The sequence below is a fragment of the Paralichthys olivaceus genome, chromosome 8 (assembly GCF_024713975.1).
Source record: "Paralichthys olivaceus isolate ysfri-2021 chromosome 8, ASM2471397v2, whole genome shotgun sequence".
NCBI lineage: Eukaryota > Metazoa > Chordata > Actinopteri > Pleuronectiformes > Paralichthyidae > Paralichthys > Paralichthys olivaceus.
Window position 1 is genome coordinate 6,860,891 of NC_091100.1, and position 18,743 is coordinate 6,879,633.

At 41.7% G+C, this 18,743-nt stretch overlaps 2 protein-coding genes across 2 annotated transcripts; one reads left to right on the forward strand and one right to left on the reverse strand.

The window, feature by feature from the left end:
- Positions 1 to 398: 398 nt before the first annotated feature.
- On the reverse strand, positions 399 to 1,818 carry dctpp1 (dCTP pyrophosphatase 1). The gene has a single exon (XM_020101221.2). The coding sequence runs from the start codon at positions 1,715 to 1,717 to the stop codon at positions 1,199 to 1,201; it is 519 nt and encodes a 172-aa protein (XP_019956780.2). The 5' UTR covers positions 1,718 to 1,818; the 3' UTR covers positions 399 to 1,198.
- Positions 1,819 to 1,827: 9 nt separating this feature from the next.
- Positions 1,828 to 17,513, forward strand: gatb (glutamyl-tRNA(Gln) amidotransferase, subunit B). The gene is made up of 13 exons (XM_020101220.2): positions 1,828 to 2,107; positions 3,202 to 3,355; positions 3,436 to 3,549; positions 7,762 to 7,960; positions 8,739 to 8,861; positions 8,990 to 9,103; positions 10,156 to 10,240; positions 11,385 to 11,429; positions 11,775 to 11,967; positions 12,152 to 12,285; positions 16,664 to 16,742; positions 16,866 to 17,000; positions 17,083 to 17,513. Exons 1-13 carry the CDS (start codon positions 1,953 to 1,955, stop codon positions 17,206 to 17,208), a joined length of 1,656 nt encoding a protein of 551 aa, XP_019956779.2. The 5' UTR covers positions 1,828 to 1,952; the 3' UTR covers positions 17,209 to 17,513.
- Positions 17,514 to 18,743: the final 1,230 nt, after the last annotated feature.

Consider the following 18,743-nt stretch of genomic DNA (forward strand, 5'->3'; position numbering starts at 1 on the left):
CCCACCCCCTTTCAACCATGATGACATCACGACAGGTCTCCACACCAAATACTCGTTTATACAACATCACTTCCTTCTGTTTTTGTGCATTGCAACGGTTTCTATTAACTTTTTAAAAGAAGTCTTTGTTAATTGAACCGATATTTGATTAGCTCATATTGGCCTCCTAAATAATGAGAGAATTGAACACCTCAATTAAATCAAAACATAATTAAAGCCTTATTAAGGTAGCATTAAGTGTCACGCTCTGGTGTATGACTGCATTAGTTTTAAATAAATATACCTAATAATATAAGTGGGTATAAATCTTTAGAAATTTTAGACAGAATTTGAACGCAGCCAGATAACAGGACAACCATTTGTTTTAAATGGGATAAATGAGTCGAAAATTCACAAAATTTAAATTAAAGCAACTTTTACTGTAACAAGAAAAATTGCACAAGTTAGACAGGAGATGAGAAGATCCAGCCCTGAAATAAATCACCAACAACAAAGAAAAAAAATATCACATTCCTCTCCTTTTTTGCAACTTTTCTCAGGTCAGGGATGTTCAAGAAATTCAGCTTTAACTCCACCAACTTTTTAATCCTCTGTCACACGCACAAGGAGCCAAGGGGAATGAAAGTCTCACATATGTTCAGTGAGGGATATTATCCTCCAAATACTTCCCCAAGGAATCGAACAACAGGGACACTTTCCTCCCAGTATTTAAGGACTTGAACAAGAGGAATATTTTCTCTAAAAATGATGCAATGCTTAAAATTGACTCAAACTAAAACATGATTGAAACATTAAAGGGTAAATGTGAAAGATGTAAGTGAAAGGGGTTTATTACTTTATATTTTAATCGCAGGTCTTCTCTGCAGAGGCAGACATGTTTGTCACAGCTGTCCAAACATGCTGCCACAGGTTCTCCGTGTGTGGGAGGCTGAGATGAAGGGTTTTCAGCTGTAACATGCAACCTCACCACTAGATGGCTCTAACTTTCACACACTGAACCTTTAAACTCAATAAAAAACTGCAAATTCTGCAAGTGTCTTCTGCTAAATGCAGCTGTGCACGAGGAGGTTTAAGTCACACGAGAGCTTTCATACAGTTGCAACAAGTCGAACAAGAAAAAAAGCCATTTGAACCGAACGATTCAAAAGTCCAGCAGCAGCTCCAGCAGCCCCCCCTGGTTGTCTCTTCACACCCAACATCAGTCCTTGTACTCGGTGTACTTCTTGGCCGAGCCGTGCACCTTGCTGGCCGGGTACTTGAGCCGGTTCAGGGCCATCTTCCGCAGCACCGCTTGGGGCAGGTCGACGCGACACTTCTCGGCGAGCTCCACCAGGTAGATGAGCACGTCGCTGAGCTCGTGCGCCAACTCCTCCCGCTCGGACTCGCTCCAGCCGGGCAGACCCTCCGCCACCTCCCCGCGCCACTGGAACAGCTCGGACACCTCGCCCACCTCCCCGACCATGGCCAGGAGCAGGTTGCGGGGCTGGTGGAACTGGTTCCAGTCCCGCTCGTCCGTGAACTCCGCCTGCATCCGCCGAATATCCTCGATGGTGGGCTGCGGGGTGAAGGTGAAGCTCTGCGGCCGAACCGCGGCTCCGTTCAGCGGCTTGGTGCTCGGCGACGCCTCCGGGGCGGCTCCGTTCGCCACAGCGGAGCCGTTACAACAAACCGAGGCGCCATCTTTTACCCCACAGTCTTTCCCGTTAGTAGCCATCATCTTTAAAAAGTTTAAAACAAGTTTCACCGTCTGTCGCTGACCTCCCGCTCCTCAGACAACTCCCGCCACTTGTTAGCCCGGAAATGACGCAACTTATCTCGGGAAACCGGAACACCCTGGATTCCTGGGATTTGTAGTCTCAGCCGGACTCGAGCGTCGTAGACTCCAACTTTGAATCTCACTTTAAAGAACTACAGGTCCCGTCTCGTGTTTTTCCCGGAGCCTCAAAGACAACATGGCGGCCTCCTGTGCAGCAGCAGGTGAGCTGCTGCTGCTGCTGAGTGTCAACAAACCGACCAAGATATTCAACCCGAAGACTTCGTGTTTATTCCGGAGGATTCACACGACGAGCTCCAGAGGACGCAGTGAGTCTCAGCCCCGAGCGAGGAGGTAAAAGAAGCTGCAGCTGTGTTTGTGTTGTTGTTGTCACTGAGTTGATTTATTCACATGTATGTAATGAATCAGATAAACGACCCATGTATTTGTATTTAGTTCCAGTTAGCTTTGATTTAAACTGTGTCCACTGGCTAATGAAGGGAGAGAACCCGCGTTTACCTTAAGTTTTCTCCAGTGAGTATTAAAACTGGGGCAATTATCACTGTTATTGATGTAAGTTATTCTTATTACAATGTTCTGATGGTTATTATGGTACAATGATAAAGGTGGGCCACTGTTAAAAGCTTTATTTTGTTCATGATGAGGTTCAAGTTTCAGAAAACACTTGAGCCTGTTTAGTTTTGAGAGTCACAAGTTGCCAAGGAGGTTTTTCAGCAAACAAACATTGGTGCATAACAAATAAAATATTTAGAATGAAGAAAGATGAAGCAAATTAAGAAGGAAGTACTGTTGTGTAAAACAACACAATGGAAGTCTAGACTACACGCTATAAATATAGTGGTCAAATGTGCAAGGTATATGTAATGATGTGTGTGATAATGTATGTGACAGTGTGGGAATATGGAGTCAGCATTTCTGACATAGAGAAAATACTGAACAATACAGAAAAATGAGCAGCAGGTATTTTTTATAGATCGTTCAAATCCTTTTGCTGCTCCAGTTTTGTTTACCGTTTGTCACTCCGAGCTTCTGAGAAACAGAGTAAAGAATAACTACTGAGCATCATAACTGCATTTTAATACCCACACTTATTTAGAGCCTTACTTTAATATTTGGACAATTTTCTACAGCCTCTTTTTATAGTTGATATGTCATCACACCGTTTACGTCTCATTAACAGCACCGACTCTCTCGTGTGAACACGATCATAGCCAGAAGTAAACCCAGAGTTTACTGAGCCAGTCGATAACCATCTTTATGACACCAGTTATCCAGGATGGCTAACAGAGGGTTTGGCAGTAAATATCAGTAAAAAAGTCAAATCCGGTCAGCCAGACAGAAGCAAATATATTTTGCTTTTCCAGGTACACTGCTCATTCTCTGGCTGATATATAGTAAAGCTTTCTGTTATTTCCTCTCTGCCTCAGTGCTCCCCAGCAGCTGGTCGGTGTGGTCGGCTTGGAGATCCACGCCCAGATTAACTCTAACACCAAGCTCTTTTCTGGCTCACACGTTCGTTTCTCAGCCCCTCCAAACTCCCTGGTGTCATTCTTCGATGGATCTTTGCCTGGCACATTACCGGTAAGTGATTTTGAGACAAAGAACCTGTTGTTTCCCCTTCTTGTCAGATCACATCAGGTAATGTCCCCGTGTGTCCCCAGGTTCTGAACCGACGATGTGTTGAGGCAGCAGTGATGACAGGGCTGGCTCTCAACTGCACTATCAACAGGAAGTCACTTTTTGACAGGAAACATTACTTCTACGCTGACCTCCCTGTGAGTTTCCCTCTCCTCCTTTCTTTCTTTCTCTGCAACATCCAGGCTTCAGCAGCATCTTATCAGACAAACAGGCAGTGTAGGGCCGCTCTAATCCCAAACATCACTCTGCCTTATTGTTTTACTTTGACACAAGTTGTCCTCATCTGCCTCCAGCGACTCCATCACAAAACCCCCAGTGAACTCCTCCTGCCCCCGAGCTTTAATTGAAATAGTGAGCAAGTCCTGCTGAAGCAGCAAAAAAGCTATTTGCCACACACACAGTCAAATGGTTCTGAGAGCTGTTAAAGAAAATGACCAGTGTTTTTTCACTTAACAGCTCATTTCCTACAGTGCACTTCTATTTTTACATTATACACAGGTCATTTCACTCTCCCTGCCTTTGCTGATTATTTGGGGATAGCTTTCTTTATTTATATATATATAAATACGGTGAATCATTATGAGAGTCCTAAAAACTCCAGGTAGTTATTTCTAAATCAGCATTTCTGGGTATGATCCATTACTCAAAACCGTGTAAAGCTGATACTCTGATTCTGGAGATTTTAAATTTACCTTTAATGGACTTCATTTCTGCACTACAGGTCAAAACACATCTCGAGGGATATTACAGGATTTGGAGTGCTGCAGCAACGAGTACTTTTGTCATTTAGGGATTTCTGTTTTTGACTTTCAATCATTTGCTAAAAAATGACTAAAAACATGTTTTCACTTTATCGTGTCTGAATACATTTATGCAATACGAGCTCATTTTAAATTAGGTGTCATTTTTTGTAAACATACACTGGTTTAACACTGTATTAATTAACAAATACTCTACATTTATTTTGGTAGATCAGACAAAATCTACATAGCATAAGATGAATAGCAGTCTGGTAAATTGGTGATAGAAGTATCCAGCTCCCTCAACAGTCTGGTTGCTCTGTGTAATAGAGCACCAGTGTGACAAGGGCTCACCAGCCCTCAGAGCCCCAGTGTAATTTTGCAGCCATTATGAGTGACCTTTTAAGGCTTAGATGGAAAAGACAAAATGTAATGGGAGCTACATTGACTCGGCCTACAGAGAGACGTCTTTTCATAAATCTGGAAATTCTCAGAAGAAAAGTGTGGTGGAAAATCAGAATTTTTCAGCGTTTGTCTCGCCCTGGTAAGATATTATGCTAACACAGCTTTGGGCAAGGTAATGAGGAGTGTAATTATAGACTGAAGAACCTAGGAGACAGATTCTCTTTTCCTGCGGTATTATTTCATTGAAACTGCCCGAAGAAGTGGATTAAAAGGAGAGTGCCCTTTACAAAGAAGCAAGCAATACTTCAAGTATGGTCTTTTTAATTACACTCTTTCTGTTGCTGCGTTACATTGAAATAATACGATCCCTCTCTTTGATATTATGATGTTTCTGGTTTGATTTCTTCAGTCTGTTGTGAGAATGTGGCTCTGACTTGTTTTAGGCCTGATGCTCAAAAGTTTTCTGTAGATGGTCTTGATCAGTCGCTGGTTATCACATAGTGGCAGCAGTACATATTTTAATCACCTTGGTAGCGATGCATCCTCTCCAGAGAAAGTCCATGTTTCTTTAGATTCCAGTTAAATCCCCTCCAGAAGTGCACGGATTACTGTTGTGTTCCTCTGGCTCTCTTGTGTGTTTACTAAAGCTCGCATCACCTCCTTTGGATTCTTTCTCAACAGCTGACACACACAGAAGGGACGATAATACCGGATTACAGTTTATGTTTTGCTATGAGATTTCACAGCAACCCCTGCCATCAGGTCGAGCCCGGAACCTCTATCTGTGTTTTATATTCACTGTGTGCTTTCTGCTCTATACCTGTTGTTACCTTTTTTAGGAATCGAGCTGTTTATTTAGTTTGCATTAGTCTCCTCAGCTGCTTCATGAGAGCAATCTGTTGCAGTGATACGTGAGAGCTCGATTACCTGGAGTCTGAGTAGCTTTAATTATGCAGAAGATGGAATGTTTTTCACATTCGACCCAGAGTTTGAATGTAATCTACGCTCATAAAACCAAACCAGTAGCATGGCCAAGAGAGAAATGATCCCACCCTTGAAAAATACATTTGTAAATTGCATTTTACATTATTGATATGTTCCACTACAAATCCCTGATTGCATTTTGTAAAACACCACAGTTGCTCATTAAATGATCAATGCTGCTGTCCACCCAGCACACCCTCTCTGAATGGAAACGGCAGGCAAAGCACATATATAAAGCCTTCAGCTGCCCTTTAATAACATGCCTCAGCCGCTCTGCACTAATCTATCAGCCAAAGCAAATAATTACAATTTCCTTGAGATATTAAGTGTCTAAATAAACAGACACGGCCGGACTGTTTAAGCTTCACATGGTTTAACGAGAGCAGTGATTGTGTGTGTGGGACCTCGATGAAAAGTAAGAGAAAGGTGCGAGACGACTGACAGAGGCTTTTTTTAAATGAGTCAGTAAATGACTCAGCGTCTCACAACACACAAATGAGTTTGGAGCATATGCGAGAACCTGCATGTGTAGTATGAGAGCAGACACACATCTGTAGCTGTGAATATAAAAAGGTGTTCAGCTCGTTAGGGCTCTGTCTGTCGTCGGCGTGTAATTGGAAAACCCAAATGTGTCCAGTAGGGTCATATTACCAACAAAACTTTCCTCATCCCTCATTATGTCGCCAGAAGTAGCTGATTCATTATATAGGAAATGCAAATAATCTTCACGTATACAGATGCTGCCTAATGTACAGTATGGCGTTCTCGTGCTGCAGAGAGAAGAGACAGTATTTTTACCTGCAGAGACAAAAAGATGAAGTAAGAAACAGGTGATTCAGGAGGAACTGCAACATTGTTCTCAAAATCCAACAGATTTAAAGATTGAATCCATCTTGAGGATCAGAACTTAAAAAAGAAAAAATCCCCAAATGCATATTTTTGTGTGTCGTGTTTAAAGGATGTGACTGATTGTGTCGATCAGGCACATTTAACAGAACGCCAGCGAGCACTCTGCCCCTCCCCAAACCTCTTCTCCCACGTCCTCGCTCTCTTTAGCATAAGTATGATTAATGTTTAGTTCCTGCGATGTGGTTGCTATAGTAACGTGGGAAATTAGTACTTGGGGCGGCAGATTCTTTTAGGAACAGAGAAGCAGATGAAATATTCATTCTTATGCTTTTGTGAATAGAAACCTCGAGTGGAGCAGCAACATCCCCGCTGCATTATAACCAAGGTCCAGCCAATCAGCCATCGCTGTGTTTAATTGATGCTGCCTGCCTGCCTCACCTTTTACGTGGACCCACGACTCTGAGCGCAGACTCGTCATCAGTGTTATTCCTCTGCAATATGTGGATTTAACTAAAAAAAACCTCAGGAGATATTACATCTCTTTCTGTAATTTGATGTATTAGTTCGTTTTAGAGTCCCACTGGGGAAATTTAGCTCCACAACACTGTACTTTTACCTTCACAAATTACTTCCCATAGAAACAAATAACAGAGTAAGACTTAGCAAACAGTACACATCATTGAACAGTAACAATATATATGCATAACAAACTAGAATGGCTCTCAGTAGAACACAATACCTCAGCCGAGCCCCAACAGACCAATTAAATCCTATCACACTGCATAAAGTTGTGCACACTCATAGATAAAGGTGTGAAAGTGAAAGTCCTGGATCTGCCCCAGATACAAAAAACAAAGTTGAATGGGTTCTTCCCTGACCCAGTTGTTTTTGTGTGATCTTTCTTTTACAGGCGAAAACACAACAAGGACACCTCATTAACATTGACATTGACTGTAAAAAAAAAGTCAAATCTCCCATCGGAAATTACATTTTGTTTAAAAAAAGTCAAATCATCGTTTTAAAGTAATGATTTCAAGTTGGATAACAAACTGAAATACTAACATTGTGATTTATTTATTGATGTAAAATGTAATTATAACTACTTCGTTCCTTATTTCACAGGGATTAAAACATAGTCAATGCTGCTGTCACTGTTCTCATTGGCTCAGTTTTCATCACACTAACACAGTCAGAAATCCTCCGTCATTTAATCAGATGGTATACGGTTGGCTGCTGCACCGTTGGGGCCTGATGAGAGGTTACATTTCTTGAAAGATAAGGAGAGCATAAAAATGTTTTGCCTTTTTTATGCTCTATTTACTTCACAGCCTCACGCCTGGTGTTTTATAATGATGTACATTCTCGTGTCAGGCTGGATACCAGATCACTCAGCAGCGGCGGCCCGTTGCAGTAGACGGCATCCTGACTTACAGCCTCTTTGGGGGAAAGAAGAGGAGCCAAGTGATCAGAAAAACTGTGACTATAAAACAGATTCAGCTGGAGCAGGACAGTGGCAAGAGTCTCCACGATGACGTCCGCAGCCAGACCCTCATAGACCTCAACAGAGCAGGTAACATCACTCACTCTGTGTCCGAAGATTAAGGGTTGTGTCTGCTGATATTCTGTATTTTTATCATGGTCAGCTACATTGTAGACAAATCTCACAAGAACAATCTACTGTGTATTGTCTGTGGAGTCATTGTCTGTGGAGTTATTGCCCCAAACCAAGCACATGAATGAGCCTCACTATTGCACTGGACGACATGTTGCTTCAGTACCAAGAAGATGGCCACTGTTTGTTGTTGTTTTTAAATCTGACATATGCCAAGCTGCTCGCAAAAGCACTCACCAGAGAACCAAATGGGAATTCATATTTATGACTGTCTGGATATATTTTCTTAAAAGCACATTGCACAGCTCTTTTGGGACATTGTTTAATCTTAAAGGAGACAAATGATGCTTTTTCAGTTTTTCCTTTTCCTCTCTTTGTATGTAAAATATCCACACAAATAATTCTGCATCAAGTGTTTTCTGAACATTAGAGCATGTAAAGTTTTTCAAGTGATAACACCAATTAAAATTCTGAACCTAATATGTGCATCCTTTAAAATATTAAACTATCTTTTAAAAATATCTTGAGGAGGATTGATTGAGTTTGGGGCTGAGAGCAACAGTGGTTTCAGACAAACACAGTTGGTTTTGGTGTTTTCATCAACTTTATTGATGTTAAGACATATTTAATAACATCTTCTCAATATATTAATAATGGGAAAAGAAAATTCAAACAAATGTTATTCTATAGATTTAAATGACTTAATAAAGCAATAGCTTGTCTTCACATTCATCAGGTGTAGGTCTAATGGAGCTGGTGATGGAGCCAGACATGAGCTGTGGAGAGGAGGCTGCTGCAGCTGTCAGGGAGCTTCAGCTCATCCTGCAAGCCTTGGGCACCTGTCAAGGCAACATGTCTGGTATGGAAATCGCTTTCCGTCGCTGTGTCTCTGCCCGCCTCTCTGTGTCTTAGTTGCCATTCTGTACCTCTAAACCAAAACCTATTTCCCTCACGGTGGGCATGTTTCCCTCCCCTCTTTCTCCTCAGAGGGCCAGCTGAGAGTAGATGCCAACGTGTCCGTCCACACACCAGGTGAGCCCCTGGGCATCCGAACAGAGGTGAAAAACATCAACAGCATCCGATTCCTGGCCAGGGCTATTGGTAAGCACCATAGAAAGGTTAGGAGGATAGTCGGAGAGTGTGACAGACATTTAGTGAGGTTGTTTGAATGCTGTTCCATCTGGGTAGATCTTACAGTACAGTATTATTGCTCACACACCTGTTCTGAAAGCAAAGACCTTTTGGTGAGTTTACATTTGCATGCTTTGTCACCCTCGAAAAAAAAAGATAAGAAACAACCAGTGGATGAATGTTTCTATTTACATTTACTGTGCATTAAGTGACACATTTATGCGATGGGCTTGTTTGCCCTCTCACCAAGTTAGATGAGTAGATTAGTGGGAAATAGCCCTGGTCTAATGCAAAATTAACTAAATCTGCCTTCCAGCACCCCAAAACTCAATCAACACATTTGATCTTATGCTAACATTAGCATTAATAGCTGTTTACGTACCAGTCTATAAAAAAGTTCAACACCAAACTCTAAAGGTTTTTGCACTATACTCCTTCATCCGCTCGTATTGGACTGAGTAAACATGTTTTTTGTTGAAATGAAAACATTACAGTTGATTTATGAAGAGGAATGAAGACAGGAAGATGAGTTCATACTGACACTGACCTGAGAAGCATAAGTTTAACACTGACGGCCATTCACAAACAATTAGCTGTGTGATGGCAGCATGCGATGGGGAATTTTCTTCCCTCAGCCGTTCACTTAAGAAAAATAGATTTTGTGTCAACTCAAACTTAAGTGGTTGTTGATTGAGCTTCACTTAAAACGCTGACAAAGAGCCTCCTCCAGACAGATTTCTACTTTTTACTTTCAGGAGTGTAAGCTCACACTGACACACCGTGGTGCTGTGCTCGAGTCACTTATCAATAAAACGCTATCACGTTTAATCTGCTGCTGAACTGGTGTTTAAACAGTGATGGAGAAAAACATCATTCATCACAGTTATAATGTGGCAGCAGTCAGAGACCTGAGGATTGCCAGTGTGCTGCAGCAGATGTTTGGCATTTGTCATATAATCGTGTTTGTGCTACACCACCATCAGAGTCTGTATTTATGTTAATGTCGCCTCTTATGTCACCAGACTACGAGATTCAGAGGCAGATCAATGTCCTGCAGAGAGGAGGGAGGGTGCAAAATGAGACCCGGGCATATGATTCCAAATCGGGGTAAGTGGATGAGGGAGCTGGGCTGTGACTGGGATCTCTGCCTCATTCATTAGTTTCATCATCTGCCCCTTGACTCTCTTTCTCGTTTTGCTGTTTTGTTTTGAAATTACTGCACTTACAGCTCCTCCTTGCTTGTTACTTCAAGAGCTTCACATTTCAGTCCTTGAGTTGCCAGAATGTTATTTTCAGTCACTCATCCTCCTTCATGGCTTGGTTCCTTGTGTTTTTCCTCTATGTTTATATTTTTCCCACCGCCTATCAGACTTGTTTACAGTTTCGACCCCGAACTCGTTCACCATCTCATAAGCCTACATTTCCGTAGTTTAATAAATCAAAGATCTGCATTTCCCGTGTTCCTGGCACATCTTGTGACAATTAGTCCTGAGCTTTGCTGAGGAGGACCCATCACGGTAATGATGATGAATGGAGCCATTTGGATGCCGCTGCCATCGTCTTGTGTTTTCTGTGAGCTTTGTGCTGGTCACAGGCTCATGAGCTCACAGACCGATCCAGCTCCCACACAGCCGAGTCATTGATCATCTTCTGGTGCTCTGCCTCATTCCCATGAGGCATTCTTGAATGTCCAAGGTCCATGGTGAAGCATGTTAAATAGCGTGTGATGGCCTATGATTGGCTCTTTCTTCCCGTTCCTGTGAAGGTGGCGACAGATCTGACTGAACTGGTTTGTGAACAGCTGGGCTGACTGAACAGCCTCACGACACACATCCCCAGAATTCTTTTATTGTGCTTTGATGTTGATGTTTTTCCCTTTTTTTTTGGATTAGTTTTTTTAGAGGGTGAGCACTTTGATCTTCTGATTATCTTCTCAGTCCCTTTATAAATGATCAGTTTCCCACTGTGAAAGTTAACACATTCAAATCCTTTTATCTGCCCAAAAGTCTAAAATCCAGAGATTTTGACCAAACTATCTTAGTAAACTAAGAAAAAAACACGAGTCTTCATATTTTAGATGCACGAGTGACTTTTAAACTTTTTCAAATAATAAATAAATCACTCAACCTGTTGCCAAATTGGCCGAATGACTAATTTATGAATCGTTCCAGCTCTAAATAGTACTTGAGATGTTCAGATTGTGACTGCTGTAAGAAATGTTAGTTTATAATATTTCCATGTTGTCTTACAGGGAGACGATTCCAATGAGGGACAAAGAGGGTCTTCAGGACTACAGGTGAGTCTGAGTTTGTTGTTTGTCTCTGTGGAGCTTGTGTTTGTAGATGTCTAGTTGTGATTTTAGGAGATTACCTTGATGTCTTTTGGGGGGTGAGGGCGCCTGAGTGGCAGCTAGACGGACAGAAATAAACAGATATTGCTCATTTGTGCATCTGTGTGTGTGTGTGAGTGTGTTTTTAGGAGGGGGGACGATAGATGGACAGTTATGAGGCTGATTGAGTCAAATTACTACAGGAGCAAGAGACACGTGGTGTCAAAAATGTCAATAAAAGCCAACTGCATCCTTTCTGAGTTTATCTGTGCTGCTGATAAGGCGTTCTCCATCTCTACCACCCCCTTCCAGGTTTATGCCGGAGCCCAACCTGCCCCCTCTGATTGTGTATGAGGATAACGCGTCGCTGCCCTCTGGCACTGATGCTTGCCAGATGGTGGTGGTGCAGAAGATAAGGGAAGGGCTTCCAGAGCTACCCAGCATCAAAAGAGACAGGCTGGTCCAAACATACGGCATCCTGCCCGAGCACAGCTTCACTCTGGTGGTGAGTTTATGAGCGGGCAAAGGCACTAAATCGGTTTCCCGCGTACTTTAATTGCCATCTCATCAAGTCAGTTTGGACGCAGTTCTGCTTGGATCCTGGAGGCAGCTCGATACCAGTCTCTGCTGGGCTTATTTGATAGTGATGAGATAATGTGCATGTGAGTTTTCGTGGCGTTTTGTTGCAGAATGAGGACGGGCTGGTGGAGTTCTTTGAGGAAGTGTTGAGGGCAACCAAGAAGGAGCCGCGGAAGGTGATTGGCTGGGTGACAAACGAGCTGCTGTGTCACCTCAAACAACAAGACATGAGCGTGAGCCAGAGGTGAGACAAATCCATCCATGTGATTTTATAATATTCATTTAATGCTAATTGTTTGTCTTGCAGATTTGATTTTTTTTTCCAACATAGCTCATGGATACAGTATTGGAATCATATTTAACAGTGGGGAACCTTCTCCTCCTTATCTGCAGCGTGGCTTCACGTAGAGTTAAACTTGGGGGAACTTTATTCACGTATTTGTGACCGTGCCCTTTTTCTGCCTCCAATGCTCCAGTCTTAGATGTCATGTTAAACCTTTTTTAACGGGTATCCTTGTAGCTTAAGGGTTAAGACACTGACCATGAACCGCAGCATCATTGGTGGTTCAGCTCCGTCTTGGGGCCTGTTTTTGCATCTTTCTCCCATTTTCCTGCCGTTTCTTCACCGTCTGTAATGAAGTCATAAGATTACCTTAGAGAGAATACATTCACTCTCCAGATGCAGCCGGTGAGTGTCAGGCCTCTCTTCATTTTAAGGTGTCACAGGCTGCTGCCTCGAGGGTTTTAACTCAAGTGAAAAACTCTGATCCTAAAAGTGATTTACCACGTCTGCTATCAGCACTTCAGCTCCATGTCCTGTAACTCACCACTGAACTTTAGTCAGAGACACTTCAATGGGTTGTTTATAGCAGATGGTTATACAGTTAGATTGGCGTGAAAAGCTCTGCTCTGAGACGGAGTTCTCCAAAGTATCCCAGCAGCAAGAGGGGTTACATCCATTAAATTAATAACACCAAAAAGCACCGGAGGAGGAGACGGTGGTGGAAGGAACTCTGGCATCAAACATCACTTCTACGTGTGTATCAGCAGAGTGAATCTTCAGTTAGACCAAAGTTTGCCTGATAAAATTGACTCTCATGGTCAAAGCAGGGACACGATCCAGAAACATTGTGGGCATGAGCCAAGGAGGAACACGTCAATTCTTGGTGCGGATCCATATCAGAGGGTGTATGCAGGTTCACATTGTGAACAATTCTAGTTTCACTGTGAAGTTATAAGAGTATGCACCACACATTTCTTCACTGAAAGGTCAGTCCCAGCCCCCCGCCCCCACTCCAACTGGTTGTACACTGGAGACACTGATATATATATATATATATATATATATATATTTTTTTTTTTTTTTTCCTTATAGTCAACACAAATCACAAGTCACTTTCACCCATTCATCCAAATTCAACCAGTTCTCCACTCGTCTGGGTCAATTTTGAGTTCAGTATCTTGCCCAAGGACACTTCAAAGTGCAGAATGGAGGTCCTGGGGATCGAACCATTGACCTTCTGGTTAGTGGTCTACCTCATAAGTCACAGCTGCACTGTCTGATGTTCAATTTACAAAGCAAGAAAAACAAATTATTGCCAATTCAATGAAAGTAGAAGCGCAGATCAACATGAGTTCTAACAACACTTTGTTTGATTAAATTCACTGTTATATCAGGTTTGATAACGATTCCAGCCCTCGACACACATTAATATTCTCAAACCCTCAGCTGCTCATGGTTCAATAGGAGATGCTGCTGAAATCTAACTTATTAAACTGCTTCCCTTCTATTCCCCGAGAAGGTTTGCTTTGGATTAATGAGCATTTAGCCACAAAAAAAGATTTAAGCCTCCCTGTGCTGTGCTCAGAATAAAGTGTTTATATTCATGTTACAGGTTCTGACTTCAGAATGACAACAAGTCAACCTCAGTAAGATAAAATAATTCAGTCTCTCCTCCATTAACAATTCTACACAGTTCTCTGATTTTAATGACACCAACGATTATTCGATTCTCACAAATATTGACAGGCTGTTTCATTCCATACAGCAGTAACATGTGCAACTTCATAAATCATCTGATATTCCCTAATACTTCATGTCGGTCAATGTCCAAACCCTTTTGACAGCTCATTAGAGAAACGCCTGTGTAGACAAATTCAATAACATCAGTGAAATCATTTATTTTTTGGATGAAGTTGTTGTTTTGCTGAAGGCCTGTAAACTGGAACATGTGGGATTTCGTAAATGTTCCAAAACACTTGAAATTGAGTCTTTTCAGTATTTTGAAACAAAGAGAAATTGCCATCGTGGCTTTAGAAACTTCACTTCGGCTTGTTGAGTCCAACCGAGATCGGCAAAATAGATCTGTAATGGTTTCTTAGAATAAAAGTCATAAAAGTCTCTGAGTCATTACAGAGAAAATGGAATTGAAACAACAGATGCCGTGGGCTTCACTTTATCAACCATTCCCAGACACATGAAACATTTGCAATGTAGCTGCACTTGTTTTCGGTGGAAGGAAGAGAGTCAGAGAAAACCAAAGAGTGGCCGGCAGGACTGTTTAAAACTTAAGGCAGAGTAGAAAACAGAGTCACTGAAGTGCTTAGAGAAACATAATTCAAGTGCTCAGAGTCAGGAGGAAGTAACTGAGAGTTTGGGTACCAAGTTAAAGGTCTTCAAGAATTAGCCATTAAAAGTTCAGTGTGTAGAATTTAGTGACATCTAGTGGTGAAGTTGCACGTTGCAGATGAATACCCTTCACCTCACCCTCCCCTTCCAAACATGACACCTGTGGTAGCTTCTGTTGTCATAAAAACTCAAAAGGTGTTTAGTTTGTCCAGTCTGGGCTACTGTAAAAAACATGGCAGCCTCCATAGAGAGGACTCGCTCTTTGAGGAAATATAAAGTATTTAAATATAAAGGTAAAGAAAACAACAATTCGTACGATTTAGATGAAACACAAGTGAGAACATCACTGGGATTATTTAAATGTCTGCCAATTCCTTTCACACACTGAACCTTTAAGAACATCAGCTCCTTTTTTGCTCATACCATCAAAACTTTTTTTGTGTCTGTCCTGTCAAACATGCCCACATCTGATTCTTCGCCCGTCTGGTTCCAAGCCCTTCAGAAGTGTAAGAGAAATGAGAACTCGTGAAGCACAGTGGTCAGACCGAGAGAAACTCCAGACATGTCATTAAGAACTCGTCCAGACGTTTCCACCGACTGAGACAGGTCTCTCCTCCAGGGTTTCCTCCGAAGAAAGTAGCTGCCTGAGAGAAACTCACTGCAGGGCTGGTGGCAGATCTTTCTGCAGGGTGGTGACAAGATGGTGGCACAATTGTGAAATATCTCACCAGGCCAAATATATGCCACGTTAAGAATGTCAAAGATTTTAAAACACAAATGTAATGAAGTTTGTTTTAAGCTCCATCATTACTTTTGGTTAACTCATTCAACCATGTCAGTTGAAAAGTTTATTGATTACTTTTGGCTGTTTCCAATTAGCCTTTCCTTAAGCTAACTATTCTAATTACCATGTTTTTATCAAACATTTCATTACTTTTAGCTAAACTGTTGATCCATTACTTTTAGCTATAATTATTTTAAAAAGTTAATCCACACTTTTTAAGTAGCGTGCATTATATCAACTGTTTATTAACTTTAGCAGTACTTTTACTAACCAACTGCTGTAGCTAGTTCAACTTATCTTCTGACTAGTTTTTACCGATCCAACTCCAACGTGTGATCCTAAAGTGTCACAGCTGGTTAAAGATAATATCAAATATATACTTTATGTCCCTATGGGGACATTTGTTCTGGGCCTGGTCCTGTAATTCTACACAGGAAAATATTGTGTGTATCACTGAATATATATGAGTGCACATATACAACAGTTTGCATTTACACAACTAATAACAGCAACATATTGCACAACCCTTGCAGCTGATCATGATCTGACATGTTGGTGTTGAGAAGCTGAGTGGACACAGGCAGGAATGAATGTTTACAGGGAAACTAGAAACCAGATGGTAAAAGCTGGAACTGTGGATGGAAAATGTGATCAGACACTGTTACTCGTCTGATGATAGACTGACTAGATTAGAATAATAGCTTATTTAGTCATGGAAATGTACTAACAGCTCTCAGAAGTTCATTTCCCCTTCAAACACCAAAAAGTCAGGATATATTTTGATCAAATCTGAAATTTCTAGTTGAAGTAATTGAGCTTTCCTGTGAAACTGCAAGTAACCTTCATCAGGAGTCAGTGTTTAAACAACCGGCCACATTCATTTGTGTTTGTAAAGATGGAAACTTCTCATCATGTGTCTGTGTCGTGTTTGGAGGAGGTTTAGTGCAGATGGACTGTGACTGAAACTGCGTCTCCACTTAATATTTTCTAACAGGCTTTTTGATTCTATCTGTCTGGTTGCCCGAGGAATAAACAGCCAGACGCTGGCAAGAAAAACACATTATAGTCAAATCACAACAGTTGATAGACTCTCGTGTCCTTTTTGTCTGACATTCTCTCTCTTTTTTTCTCTCTCTGTCACCCCCTTCATTTGTATCACTTATTCAGTGCATTCAAATGTAATTAAACTAGCCGTTCATCTGATTTCAGCCCCGTCTCTCCTGCTGCCCTGGCCGAGCTGCTGGAACTACAGGAAACAGGACACATCTCCTCTTCAGTTGCCAAGCAGGTCAGTCAGCTGCACAGACCAATTATCCCCCTTCTATCTGTCACTCACTACACAGATCCGCAGCGAGTGCTTGTTTGTATTCTGGTAATCACCTGCGTCTCACCGCCTCCTGCTCACTCTCAGGTGTTCCAGGAGATGTGGAGGTCATCAGGCAGGACGGCCTCGCAGATCATCCAGGAGCAGGAGCTGGGGCTTGTTAGTGACGCTGCGCAGCTGCACAGCATCTGCCAGAAGGTGGTGGACTCGCATCCTGAAGAGGTGAGGGGCTCACACACGCTAATTCCCACTTGCAATTACATTTTCTTTTTTCTAAATGTTTGGTTGCTGTGCCCCCGCGTAGGTTAGAGCCATCAGAAATGGAAACAAGAAAGTTCTGAACAAACTGATGGGCCTTGTTCAGAGAGAGACCAAAGGTAGAGCCGACCCAGTTCTGGTGAGGGTGATTCTACAAGAGAAGACTTTGTGAAACTCGGACTGATCTGCAAGACACAACTACTGTATATACCTTAAAGAAGAAGAAGATATATGACAAAGATGTTGATGCAGATCTGACTAATCATATATATATTACATACCTATATAATGACCTGGTCATCGATGGGTTGATAAAACTATTGATGGTCAAGCTGAAATTGAAGCCGCCGCCCTCAGTTCCTGAGAGGTTGACTTTCTGTAAATACTGTACAATGTTTTCACTGGACAACAGCAGTAGCTATCTTCTGTGTGTGATATGTATGTGTCCAAAGAGTGATAAAGCTTTTTAGATCATTACTCTCTGTGAAAATGTTTTATACTGCATGTTCAGATTTTCTGATCAGGTGAATGATGCAGCTCGATTAACAAGATAACGATCTAATTTTAAAATATGATAAAACCACACAAAGTGCTTAAAAAAGGGAGAAACAGTGGATGGAACGTGAGCAGGGAAAATATAATGATAACATCAACAGAATTATATGAATGTATAAATATATAAAAAGGATTAATAAGCGTAAATAAGTGCAAATGGCAGAAATGGTTCTGACAGTGAATGTGTGACTGGTCATGATGGTCAACTGCTGATGTCAGACTCTCATCAAGAGAAGCAACAGTGACGGGCATGAACGCAATCAGTGAGCGCCCTCTTGTGGTTGAGCCACATATTAATACTTTCTACACAAAGGTCCATTAAATGTGGATTCTCACTGATCTTGAGGTGCAGAGACTTTGCTTGACATAAACGTTTGCATACAATGTTCAAATGTGTCCACGAAACAATGCATTTCATATAAAGTGAAAATGGTTGATCATCGGTTCAGTAAACATTCAGTCAAATGCAGAAATTAAGTCAAAACTATTACAGCAGCTGTTCCCCTGCAGACAAATTACATCTTCCATATTGGACGAATTTCATTTGAGTCTCATTCTCCATGGGAACGGACATGTTTTGCGGACATGCTGCAGCAGTAACAGTCTGTTGCTGCTACACACCCTCTAAAACCGTGGGAGCTCTGCCATGACGATATGTCTGCACTTGTTTCTCGAGACTTTTCATCAGCCGTAGTGCACAACTTTGAATTTTCTATCTACAGTCCACGATGTGACGATAGATGTGGGATGGTTGTGACGCTGCTTGGTAATTTTGACATAAGTTCAGTAGTGACAGGAGGTGGCAGCTTCTAGTGCACCAGGATTTGCCTGATGCAGAAAATATAAACAGTGTTTTCTCCAACAGTTTATCCCACACTGACTTATTTTCATGTTTTTTGACGCAGGTAACAACATCTTTGACTGACGGGTATAAAATAATGCAATTTACTCTGCTAAAAAAAGATTGATATTGTGCTCATGAGCTGTCAAAAGGTTCCATCACAGTTTGCACGTAAACAGAGGAGGTAAACTCCTGTGAGAACGAGACCTAGTTTTGAGCTAAATCTCTCTGCAGGGAATGTTCATGAAGGGAAATGTGCATCAAACAAGAACTTCAATATGCACAGAGCAAACAGCTGCAAAACCACCTCT